The 13,538-nt window shown below is 35.3% G+C and overlaps 1 protein-coding gene across 5 annotated transcripts; it reads right to left on the bottom strand.

The window, feature by feature from the left end:
• Positions 1-305: 305 nt before the first annotated feature.
• Positions 306-13,516, bottom strand: CUNH12orf50 (chromosome unknown C12orf50 homolog). Of its 5 annotated transcripts, none has more exons than XM_027908086.1 (12): positions 13,403-13,516; positions 11,847-11,970; positions 9,521-9,640; positions 8,124-8,201; positions 7,917-8,030; positions 6,470-6,589; positions 5,341-5,448; positions 3,981-4,088; positions 3,556-3,753; positions 2,022-2,111; positions 1,307-1,398; positions 306-719 (listed from the first exon to the last, which is right to left on the bottom strand). In XM_027908086.1, exons 1-12 carry the CDS (start codon positions 13,409-13,411, stop codon positions 657-659), a joined length of 1,224 nt encoding a protein of 407 aa, XP_027763887.1. In that variant the 5' UTR covers positions 13,412-13,516; the 3' UTR covers positions 306-656. The 5 variants fall into 5 exon arrangements, with proteins under 5 accessions (XP_027763887.1, XP_027763884.1, XP_027763886.1 ...); XM_027908083.1 differs by having other exon boundaries at positions 9,476-9,640; positions 13,403-13,515; XM_027908085.1 differs by having other exon boundaries at positions 306-716; positions 9,476-9,640; positions 13,403-13,515.
• Positions 13,517-13,538: the final 22 nt, after the last annotated feature.

Below are 13,538 nucleotides of genomic sequence, written 5' to 3'. Positions count from 1 at the left end.
AGGTTTGTTTCTACAGGAAGCAATAACAAAGTATACTTCTTATTAGTCTTCCTCTCAGTCATTACCCAACTCTTCATATTTTAGTTTAAAATGTGTGCAAATACATATTTCATTCAATTCTGAGACTTTTGTTGTGAAGTTCATTAAGTTTGTAACACAGTTCTGTTGCTCTGCTAAAATAGCAACATTTCAAGATCAAATTCAGACTGAGCCTCCAGACATCTGGCAAACAGCTAAGCCATCTAAGAATATGGCTTTTGCACCAGAACAGCTACATTCTATTGTTGTTCACATCAAAAGTCCTCTGAAACTGCTAAGTAAAACTAACAGTATTTATTCATATTAGGAATTTTGCCTCTAAACATCTGTTGAGTAAAAAAGGGAAAGAATCTGCCTAGGGATATTTTTCCTATCTATGGACATCTATTACTGTCAGTCTCCTGGTGTACAGCCATAATCTCTAAAAATAACTTCAACTGCCAAATTTTCACAATGGATTAAACTTAGTGAATGTATTAAACATCTTTATACGTGACTGTGCAGAGCATACTTTTTCAATTTTTTTGCCATCTTAGAAACATTACAGTGTACTTCCTACACCTTCTTCTTGGACTTTGCAGGTTCATCATCTTTGTGTATTCCAGCTGATAATCTCCTTATTTCCCTTTAGATTTTTCTTTTTCTCCTTTTCTATTCCCTTCCACATCTTCTTGGCTCTGCTGTCAAAATAGATATGCAGAACATTTTGTGCATAATTTAGTAGAGTAAAACAACATGCTCTTTCAGAAACATTTTAAGAAGTAAAAATGAGATAGAGGTTCTAATCTCTGCGTTCAAGACAGCTGTAAAATGCATTAATGTTCCTTAGAGTGTCTTGCGAATGTTTTGTAGCCTTAGTGTTTTCATTAATTTGGATGTCAGGTAATCATCATTCAGCCTTTGCTCATGTTTCATAAACAATCCAGCAGAGAAACAAAAAGGCCACACTCATATAGTCTTCTACTGTGTTTGTCCAGTGCTAGGATCCAAAACCTGCCTTTTGAAGTGCTCCACTATAAAGGCAGGTACACATTTTGATTTCATACCAGTATTATTGTGAAAAAATTTAGAAATCACAGAGTAGTTATAGAGGCAAAAGTACATGTCTGCAAACAAACAAAACTACTCTTTCAGTCTGCTTAACATTGATTAGAATCTTGCAAGTTTTGACTGGGCAAGTCTTACAAGCACTTTAATATTTTCTAGGTGGGGAGAGACATGCCACTTCTCCTAAAAATACTGAATTGTAACCATTTCTATCAGTTACCTGAGAGGTAGTTTTAAACTTAGAGATTGGTTTTGCTTGTGGATTTCTTTTTCTCCAAGCTGGTGAATTAGAAGATCCTGAAGTATATTTGCCTGTAGGGAAAAACATACATGTTGTTTCTTAATTTCAGACACAATTTCAGGAAAGACTCATGTATGTGAATTAAATATTACATTAGCTAAAATATCAATGAATACATCAGGTGTATCATAAATCACCTCTGAAACACAAGCTAGTATTAAGACAGACTCTCTCTCTAATACTTTAAAGATCATTTGTGATATTGCAGCATTTCCATGATGCTCACAGGATCTTCCAAATGAGTTGATTCTGCCATGGACATTGCTGGTTTTAACAACGGGAATGTTCGTGTGCTGAAGATATTCTCAAAGGCATCAATTGTTTCTAGATTAAACTAATCCACAATCCAACCTCCTGTTTATGAAAGCACTATAATCTACTGATGTTTTAGCACATATATTTTAGCATAATATAGCACAAGGTTATATTATGTTTTTGTTCTACACCATAGATTGTGCCTCAGAGTCTGGTGCCTAGTCACAAACAATTTTCTTGAAAATTTGATTAAAAATTAATATTATTAATATTAATTTAACAATAACAGAAGTTAGTTCCATCTTCATTCAATAAATCAAATTATTAATTTAATAATGATCCTAAAATTTTCAGTTTATACACAACATGTAAGAATTACCATAGTTTTCTGTTTGTGTCCAAAATCTCCTATTGGTGTCAGGCTGATTCTTTTGTTTTGAGCATTTTTGACCATATGATTCAGGTACTGCTGGAAAGAAAGGCAGTAAAAATGTTAATAATTGCTCTTATGAGAAAAAAGTTGATTACCATTTCTTCTGAAATGCTCTATCCTTTTTTAACATGGAAATTTGATAAAATGCACTCTTCACATTAAGAATGTTCTCTCTCTATCTCTATACCAACCTGTTCACATTTAATGAAAGCAAACATTCAGAAAAAAACCAAAAAAGACACAGATATTTGTCCTCAAGACTAAGCAGTGATGTTGGAATTCATCTTTATTCTACTTAAAGTAGGCATTACTCTGAAGGAAGTTCCTGTTATTAGAAATTAAGACAGGAAGGCACCTCAAGATGGAGATTCAGTACAGCTTAAAAGATGGCTGAAACTGGCAAGACAAAATCACTTTCTTAACTTATAATTATTAAAATTATTTACCACTGAATTTGTTGACAAAATAACAGATGAAAAAATACAATTATCCAGGAAAACCATGGACACAGAAGGTAGAAAGGCAAATAAAGCCCAAAAGATGTACAAAGCATCTATTAGAAAGATAAAAAATAAAGTTGTAAAATCAGGGTTACATTCAAAACAGACTGCCAGACAGAAAGATGCAAGACTCAGAATCCCACCTGTAGGTTTCTTGTCAAATCAATGACATAGCATATATCATCAAGAGGAGGGTAGAGTACTTCAAAGATGGAAAAAAAGATGAAGGAAATTATCATTCTGCATGAATGGCAGGAGGAAGGGATTCAGTCCTCTGTCCAACATAATTAATGTGAAAAATAATATTAATATAAATCAAGAAAATTTCCACTCTATTTAAATAGGTAAGAGAAGTTTGAATAAGACCCAAACCCTTGTTTATTCAAGACGAAAAATCACCCTAAATAATGACAATAAATAGAAATCCATAGCAATCAAAACTCTGGTGGAATCCTAGTTGTGGAATTATACTATGCAAAGCAAGCTCATTTTTTTCATACCTTACTGGGACAATAAAAGTTGAATAAGAAACATCTCTTGAGGCAAAACATAAATTCTACTGCAAAATTACTTCTTCTATTATCAGTAGTTGAAATAAAATAAGAAGTTTAAAGTGGAGGTTTTTTAACCTTAATAAAGTTTACTAAATATTTGAAAAGAATAAATCACATAAAAGATGCTGTAAAAGTGGGGAACTGTATATTTGGGCACATCAATACATCACTGCATTCATGAATACCTGCTGTGAAGGTGGCTCAGTTATTGTTTGTGGATTTTCTTTCTGACAAATTGTAAAGCTTTATAAATCTTTACATTTCTGTCTATGAATATGGTTGAAACCTATTTGTCAAAATTATGCTTAATCAAATTTACTCATACCTGTATTTAGGCATAAATAACATATTTACCTGCAGGGACACAATTGAATGCAGCACAATACAGACAGGCATTTTAAGAATTCTGTGTAAGCAGGAGCCCACCTGTAGATCCATTGAACTTTGGTTTTTGAGTGACTGTACGATAGACTACATATGCTGATCGTCGAGGTTCTGGAGAATTTAAATTAGTGTATCTTCCAGTTTCTTTCCCGTAAGGACTAGAAGGAGCAGTTTCATCATTCTTACTTTGACCTCTTTTTTGGTACCTTGGTTTTACTTTAGGGTCCAAAGTCTGAATTCCTAAAAGTGAAAATGCAAACAAAAAGTGTGCTATTACTCAAAATTTGACATATTGCAGGAAACTAGAGGCTAGACAACAAGATTAAAAAAATGTTCTTTGTAGATAGTCCAATCCAAATATGGACTGTCCACATCTGACACTAAGAACAGAAACTAACTAGGTAGTGCTAAATCATCTCACAGTTTAGTAAATAGATATGAATAAACCAGCAGTTTTCTGCAAATACCTTTGCCAGTTACTGTATTAGCTGAATTTCTTGGCTCCTCAGAAATGCATTTATTTTCTTTTACTTCCTTACAGCGATGGTTCTCTACCAGCTCAGTGTGGTTTGTCTCTGACAAATTAAAATAACACATATTTACTTTTTTAGAAAGTGGACAAAATGTTGTTATCCAAAACTGTTGTGGTGTTTTGAAAACATAATCTCCCACTTCATACATGGGTCGTTTTGGGTGGAACATGGTTTCACATGTTAATTATTCTGTAAGTATCATTCACCAAAAAGAAAGTAAAAGTGGCTCTATTTTCTCTAGCAGATGAAATCTTGAAAGCCAACTCAAAAATTAACTCTACAGCCAAAGACCAGATCATCTTTTCTCTACACTACATAGGTGATGTGGGGACCTCTGGAATACCCATAGTTGAGCCCATGGAGACCACCCCATGCACACCAAAGGACTCCTGGCTGAACTATGAATGATTTCTGCCTGTAGCATCTAGGTACATCCTGAACATGGGCAGTACATAAACATAACAAAATACATAATGAGGAGAATAAAATAGCAATAGCATTTGTCAAAGTACAAACAGAACTTCACAAGGAAAGTTTCAGCATAAATTAACCACAGTGCTCTTCTCCTAGTCCCTTCTACTCTTCAGGAAGACGTGGCTTTGTTCTTCCTTTTCTCCCACTAATGTAAGTAAACACTTTCAGTTTCTCTTATCTCAGGCCAGAATGTGGCAGAAATTCTCTACTTTTTCTTTAGTTTATGGGGTAGATTAAAGAAAAAAAATTGTCTTTTTTTTTTTTCTTTTTATTCTAAAACTACCAATAAATAACCAGGTAATGATCTACCTACAATAATCAGATTGATACATATTCTAAATTGACAAATGAATTCTGAAATTCTTTGGGAAAAGAATGAAGCTTATGATTAAGGTACTTTGGTGTTTGTATTTTAATTTGCTGTTTGTGACTAGTTTTTAATAAGCATACTTTATCACACGTGCAACTATATTTTTACTGGTTCTATTAAGTCCCAAGTTCTGTGAGATGCCACCTACACTGAAATCTGTTTTACTTGACAGAAGTGGAAAGTGCATCATGTGAGCATCAAAGATTTTAGTAACTCAGGGACTAATCCTGCCCACATTGAACCTAACAGAGGATGCAAACTAGCTAAAAGAAGCAGAACTGAACCATAGCATACAATGACTGTTGTAATCTTGAAGTGAAACAAATCACACTGTTAATGGAAAATTTCACTTCAGATTGGTTTCACACAAAATATATACTGCCCACCATACTTGCAGAGGAACAAAAATGATCTAATATAAAAATCTGAAAATATATAATAATGAAGTACCTTTCACATTGGAATACTTGGATGCAATTCGTTCTTTTTCCCAAGGTAGTGTCTCAAATCTGTTCCCATCAACAAATGTGTTCCTCTGTGTCCCAGGACCACCACCTCCTGGAGGAAAGGAGTCTCAAAAAGTTATCTACACTCAGGAGCACCCTGAGAAAGGTGAACAGTGCAGAATCTGCTTATTATATGGCATATTTTTAGCTGAAATCAATTAAAAAAGTTCAACCAACCAAATAGCTGATTCAATAAGGCCCACAAAGTTACACCAGAAAAAAAAGCTTTAAACACGTATAGGTGTGAACAGAGATTCACTTATTGAATTGTTTCCCACTGGTACCTGTTTATATCGACATAAAGAATGTTTAAAAGACACATTTGTATATAAAGGTCACATGTTTACTGTGCAATAAAATTCTGGAGCTACAAGACCCATACCAGCTTGCTCCAAGCTAGAGCGAGTAGCCCTGGTAGTGCATCGACAATATAAGGGGAAAAAAAGAATACTACAACAATTACTACTATTTTTCCCACTAATAAATATTTATGAAGAAAGAGGATTGAATACCACTAAGGACTAAGAAAATTCAAGGACAATGGAGAATTCTTCAGCTTTATTGACATGATTCAATAGTGAACTCAGTGGGTCAAAACACTGTGTCTTCATCAACATCAACCAAGTCTATGCAGAGGGATCGGATCCTGTTACACAAGATACAGTATTGCAGCTTTGTTATTTCTGTGTAGGAAAACTGAAAAACATATAGCTAGGGCTAGTCTCACAAATGTAACAGTTTTTGAAAACATTTTAACTTGTGTGCATCTCTACACTTGCTTTATTGTAACTCCATAGAATCCTTTCTTTCCCAAAATTAAGTATAAAAAAAATCAATTGTAATCAGCTTAAAGGATTTTTTTTCAGTATAATCCTAAAATAAGCATAATACATGATCATAAACAGTGGTTTTGATTGTTATAATTTATGGTGCAGCAAGAGAAAGAGTGTCTAGAACATAAGGAACAAAGAATAACTCAAATGTAAAGTGGTGAAGTTTAATGCATGCATCTTTGGTTATTTTATTTACCACATGATGTTCAGCAATGACAAGCTGATGCTACAGTATATTACCTCCATTGTCAAAGGATCTATGATCCTTTCTGGGAGTACTCTCTATTGGTACTCTCCTTTCTGAACTCTCTTTCTCTTTTCTTGCATTATTACATTTTGTAGGAATTGTGTTACCATCACCTGGAAAGGCAACAGAAAGAATGTTTAGCTGTGGGTAAGCCCAGGGAATGGTACTGATACTCTCCTCCTCCCACCTCTATGAGCCAGTGATTAGTGCAATTTCTCTTAACCTCTCATTTCATAACCCTCTTTCTCTTTTATTGTTTGTTTGGATCCTGTCTAGTGTAAGTGATGCATAACTTTCATGTTCTCTAAGATAATATCATAATTCATAGGCTAAAGAAGACTATAGCATCAAAGTAAAGACCTAGCTATAAACTACCTGCTTATTCATGAGTTTCTCACTTTCCATGAATCATATTTTTGAATCCTTACTGAATGAATTTATGGCATTTTCAAGATGCATGTAATCAGAGCAGCTAAAGCCTCAGAAAACTCAAATGAAAAACTGCTTTGGGGAAACATGTCTATCCTTTTCTCCAAATGTGTCTAATGATAAATAAACACACTTCTTAAAAGCTATGTTTATGTATTTGTTATTGATTCCCTTATCTGTAGACTAAATGTATCTATATACTTGTTAGAAATAGCTTATCAAAACTACTTTAATAACAAACATTTTAAACTTAGAAAACAGAAGAGAATAATGAATGAAGTAACATAGTAACTGTGGTAAATATTTATGAATTTGTATTTATTTGATCTTAACTATGTTGGATAAAGCCCAGCATTTGAAATAAAATGGAACTCCTCTGTTCCTCTCTTATAAAAGGGGGTATTTACTTAATCTAAATTTAGTTATAGAAAAGTTTGCACTATCACTACATTTTGCCATCTAGACACCCAAGGCAGTCAGCAGAGAGTGCAGAGCACCTCTGGCAAAGTGATTCATCTCACCTTCCTTTGGCAAATTTGATGATGTGCCCCATAATAGCCCCATAAGAGTTCCTGTCTCTCTCAACTTACAACAGAGAGCCTTGACGAGAAATTAAAACTACATTCCTAACATTAGGATGGTTAAAATTAGACTACATAAATCTTGATTGTGAAGAAAAATTATACGAAAGACCTATGTTGTGCATGCAAGGAAAGGACACATTGGCTTAATAGCCCATTTCTACCTTTTCCTTTTACAATTGATGCACAGAGTCACATAAGTGCAACTACATATTTATCTATATATCTAATCCATATCTATATATCTATATGGTAAAAATTAGTGAAGTGGTTTGGCAATATGATTACAAATACAAACATGTTCTTTGTAATATTTTATTTTCACTAAATTTAAAAAGTGGAAAAGAGGTGCAAACTATGTATTAGGTTTGCCCTGTTACAGCCATTTTAAAAGTGGTAAACACAGTTCAAGGAAATTCAAAGTACTTGCCTTTCTGCAAGTTTTGTTCAGCGGCTTCCAAGGGTAGTAGCTCATCTTGCCAAGGTGAAGACACAGCTTTGGTTGGTTGGTGTTTATGAGGGTTCTGAATCCCATAATACTCTCCTAAACATGCCCCAAGAGGGGGGGAAAAAGGCCCTGTATTTACTGTATTGGCAGCATTGCTGTTTAGAAAAGAGTGACTAATTTCATATTTACCAGATTTATAGCATATATCCCTTATTGCTCTTTCCTCTTCAATATCTGCAGCGGTCTTGGGCCTCAAGTTAGAAACATCTGTAGGAAATATTTGCAAAAGATTACAAGATAACTATACAAATATCTTCAATATTTCTTAATAATCAAATACCATAATTACTTTCATTTCTGTCATCAGTTATTTTTGTTTCTGTTTGCAACCTCTGCTTCCAGATGAAAAAAACGGCTCCTCAACATTAAGTGTTTTCATGTACAGTGGAACTGCAGTTAAAGCATATATTAAGAAGCAAATGTTTGTTCATTTGAAACAATTCAAGAGCATCTCCAGTATTCATTTTCAAAATAATCCTTCATTTACACCCAAAACCCCAAAAGGAAATCTGATTCAAAATGTCACCAGAGAGTGCTTGTCACAAAACCTCTGCCAAAAGTTACTATTCTATAATGTCTGCTAGCAGAGCTGGTGAAGTGAGTGCTCCTTACCTCTCTCAGTTACGGCTCTGAAGATTAGCAAAGCCCTGCCTTCTATATTGTTTGAGTTAATGGGGCATATTCAGACTGAAAACATGTTAGGAAGCTCTAACAGGCTGCCCTACCCGATGAGCAGGGAGAAAGTGAAAATTGGCTGGGGGCAGTACAGCAATTTGCTGAGTGCACACCTGAGAATAGGTCATTCTCTTACTTTTCACTCTCCAGGAAAGTGCAATTTGTTCCTTGCCTATGAATCTCTTGTCTCTGAGATACAGTCAAACGTTCAACTATATGAACATACATATATATTCACATAAACATTCAGTCAAACTAGTGAAGATTTTTACATGGATTCTCTTCACTAGACATAAGAATAACTTCCTCTAAAAAAATTAGACTGCTTGCAGAGTTTAGTAAATCAGTTGATGAAATTATGTTGAACTCACACAACTATCTTTTATAAAAAACCTTCACCTTCAGTGATGAGTGTGTACAGCCCTTGTTCAAAAATTTGTTTCCCAGAAAAGAAGTAACTTCTAAGCTTGTAATTTCATCTCAAAATTCTGAAGAGTTTTTGATGGCCATCTGAATTGTGGATTGCATTTTAAACTTTATTTAATAAAAAAAAGGTATGTGAATTACACCACTATTGAAATATATACTAAAAAATACAAGGGAGTTACAAAAAAATGCCTTGAACACATCTGGCAATAACCAGTTTCAACATTTTAAGGATTAGCTGAAAACTATTTGAAAAATTTGTCAAAAACTTCTTTATAAAAATGTAGTGATTATTATAATAAATCGGTTGTGAAGTGCATTGTAAGAGTTGACAAAAGCCGTTTAACTTCCTTATAAAAGAAAGAAAAAAGACTGTATACAGTTCTCTTCATCTCCATCGTCCTCTTCCTCATCCTCTTCATCACCGAGGTTTATAATCAGTGGAGGATGAATTGGTAATAAAATATTCTCTTGATTTCTGAGTGAGTCTTGACGAAGGGCTGGATACAGAATCCCTCCTTGGATATCCTGTTTTAATGGGACATCTGCAAACAAGAACATTAGATGTACTTTGTTAGGAGTGAACTACAATATCACATTCACACTAGCAGGTGTACTCTTGACATCCTTATTAGGACTAGGCATTATCTTGTGCAGCGGTTGGCAAGAGAACACCTTCCAACTCCAGAAAGTAGGAAAACCACAGGTACTAGCTCCTCTGAATGGACAGATGAGGCTCTGCTGAATAGACTTTTGAAGGAACGTTTTTATCACTAAGCTATTTTAAAAAGGCTGTTTATCTCTTCCAGCTGGTAGATAGATTAATTTGAGTCAGCAACCTTCTTTCTTCCGACACCTTTTAAGACATTTACAAGATAGAGAAATGCGTGTTTAATCATTCCTGGACTGAAGTGAGTGAGTGAGTGAGTTTAGGATCCCACCTATGAAAATGTTTTAAACATGCTGAATAACAGGCAAGTTGTATCAGCTCCACGGTATCTGTTTTGAAGAATTTAGCAATGCTAAGCACAGAATTGCCCATTTTAAACTTGCAGACATTTTTTTTCCTATCAATTCTCTTTACTAGGTACAAAATGTAGATTTTTACAAGAAATATGAATTTCACAAAAATAATTTACACTTATTTAGAAGAAAATCAGAAAATATATTATTTTCCTTAGGAATTTATATATAACGTTTGCAGCAAAATGGGTTCGGTACTGGGATAACATATTCCAACAGCCAGGAAATGCAATGGACTGAAAAGATAAATAATGCAAAATGCTGAGTCTCTCTGTACTGTCTGAGCTGACCTATTTGCAACTATAGATACAATCAGGATTCTGTGCATTATATTAAAATATTGAAGTTGGATATATTTTCCAGTTTAAAAGAAAGTGTGGGTATTTTTCTATTATTCCAGTTGTTGTTATTCTTGTGCATCTCTTGCTTGCCTATGAGCAGCATGTGTATCATATTAAATCCATTTTAATAACACTATTGCAGATCAGATTTGTTGCATCTCACGTAAGAGATATGAAAGATAAAACAATGACTTCATAGAGCCTTTTTCACTGTCCAGAACAGGATATTATTAGCTCCAAGTAGTAAAAGTAAAACAAACTTAAATTAATTTAACAACATTTCTAAGTATTAGCAGAAATAAATGCAGGTTTAGTATTTGCAATGTGGAGCAAACAGACTTTGAATTTGTCCATAATGCAATAAAAAGTCAAAGAATTGTGTCTGTTTTCTAGTCCTGGTTGCTGGATGTTGCCCATAGTGCCTCTTGGGCATAGTCTGTGAACTCTCACCACACCTAGAAGCGGGGCTACGCTATGTAAGTGGAAACTGCGCTAAAAGCAACCTGGGCACTCAGAGAAACAGCACCCAAGTTCTTGTTTTGACCCTGCGCGGTTAGTTAAGCTGCACATGCCCAGATATGACACGCTATGTTTTTCTGAGGGAATTTCAGGAACACAAGGTTTCATGTTGACTTGCTCCCCTCACTCCTGCTTCTGACATCTGTCTTGGTTCTTTGCTCTGGACTCTTACACTGCCCTGGGTTCCAGCTGTCTACCAGGGCTCCTGATAGTCAAGAGCTCCTCTTAGAAAGGGCTGAGGGAAAAAACCCAACTTGTAATGGTGGGGATTTCCACAAAGAAGTGTTCTGCTTTACACACCGTTACTGTACTTCAGCAACATGCAATCAATATTCAAACCTGAACATTTTATTCAAAACAATGAACTGGAAATATATCTGCACACACAGCACTGCAATCTGATGTTATCTCTTCAAGGGTTGTCTCATCCATACAACACGCTGTGCTCTATCAACAATTATTGCTACTAGTGTCCCTACGAACCTCCTCCCCCACCACGCATGCTACTTTTAATTTCTCTTAAATGATTACCTGCATACTGACCATTTTAACCATGAGAAAGATCTACCAAAAATAGAAGTTAAGTAACATTTTTACTCCAAGGGTCTCAGCACCTAAATTGCCATTTGTGACTTCATCTTTCATGTCACTATGAAGATTCATAACATGACAGGTAAAATAATTCATGTGGCAATCCTTCTTTGCCTTGAGCTTGCAGGGATAGCAGATCATACCTCATTGGTTCACCATGGTCAATTTCTTGACCTTATAATTTATTACATAAGCACTGAAAGTAAATGTTGGGAGCACATTTTTGTCTATTTCCTTACTCTAATGAACAAATTGCTGAGAAAATATTTTTACTCACTGTTACTTGGTGGCAAATAAAGTCCATTTATATTACGGGGTTTTCTGTGAAAGAAGTCACAGCTTATCCTCCTACAGCCTACGGGCTCTGTCTCCCAGAAACAGGAGAACTTGCTGTAGTTTTGCTGCCGGAGAAAAGAGTTTTCAGTTTTTGCAAGTATAACAATCAAAAAATAGACTAAATGGATTAGCACAATGTGAACACTGGACTGAACATATGACAGTTCACACTGCTGTAAACATATGACCAAGATTTTGTGGGACCATGTTCTGGTAGTTTACAACATTTCAAATTATCCTGAAAGTTATCTTAAGTTCCAGATAGGTCTACAGTTATCTTGAGTTAGATAAACAGAGTCTGCTGATGTAAAACTCTTCCTAGATTAGAAGAGGAGTAAGGCAGTCTACTTAGTTTACTGCAGACTTTTCATGAGATGCTGGGAAGAAAAAAAATCTATTAGTCACTTAACTGACATGTGGCTGAGTTTTCTTTCCTGTTCAATGGGAAAATCAGATCAATCTCCAATGAAATGTGCTGTACAAGTGCAAATCTTACACTAGCGCTGTCTTACTATTAAAAGACATGGGTCTATGGGGAAATATGGGGTAAGAAACAAAACCCAGAAAGATTCTCAACAAAAAATTGAAAAGAAATGGAAATTGACATTATGAGACTGTTTCCATCACACTGCTCACCATCCTTCAGCTGTTTTTATAGATAACAAACAAAAGCCTAATGGGAACAATAACTCTCTACATGGATTTGATTAATTATTGTTTCTTTGCTCATACATACACTGCTGATCTTTCTCTGTTGATCAATGTAGCACTAGCTAAAATGTCTGCATAAAACTGCAGAGACAGTACCTTCATGACAAGTCACTTTTGTTAGAAATACATAAAATTATTGTTTACAGTTTTTAGCATCATCTCTGATGGTGCAATTCATTTATCCTTATAAGCTGAGGTACCCTTCTCAAGCGTATGATAAACTCATAATTGCAAAGAGGCAAGTGCTCATGAACATTATCCTGGATATGTAAATATGCTGGATGGAAATGGCATCTCAGCTGAGACCTGTAAATGCCAGGTTGGCAGTTACTCCTGAATGATTTTTTGTGTCATTTTTTAAACAAAAACAAAGCCAAACTTGAAAATATTGGAATATTGGGAGGCAGGTTTCTCCCAGTTCCAGATATTAACAGCTTTGTCTAGGAGCAACATCTCCAAAACTTTTGGACTGTAGTCACTACAAGTGGGCCATCCCACGAGACACACTGGGGTCTGGAGTCAAAGCCCATCTCCCTGGCATTAACCCCTAAATCACTGACCCTTAAAAATGGATGCAATAACCAGGAGCCCATACCCACCCTCAGATTTTACCAGCTGGAATGTAAGTATTTCTTTGAATTAAAGCTATGCTATCAGCTGTCAGAAAAATCATCATCTTATCCTGAAAGCTGTAGTTTTCCTTCAAATACTGGACCTTCAGATGAAATGAAACTCAGATGGACAGTGTAGCTAAAACAAAAGATAGCTGAGTGAAGCAGGTGGTACCTTCTCCATGTGGTTGAACTGTTGAACTGAACTAAAAGCAGTTGTTAGCCAGGATGGAATGTTACATTTTGACAGTTGCCAACTGCTCCTCCAGCTTGGGACATCAGCATGATGCTGCTACATGATCTGTCCAGGC

The sequence above is a fragment of the Empidonax traillii genome, unplaced genomic scaffold, assembly GCF_003031625.1.
Source record: "Empidonax traillii isolate 1590-97213 ecotype Southwest subspecies unplaced genomic scaffold, ASM303162v1 scaffold1609:size83774, whole genome shotgun sequence".
NCBI lineage: Eukaryota > Metazoa > Chordata > Aves > Passeriformes > Tyrannidae > Empidonax > Empidonax traillii.
The sequence above is the reverse complement of the archived record's forward strand: the minus strand, read 5'-3'. Positions and strand labels throughout refer to the sequence as shown.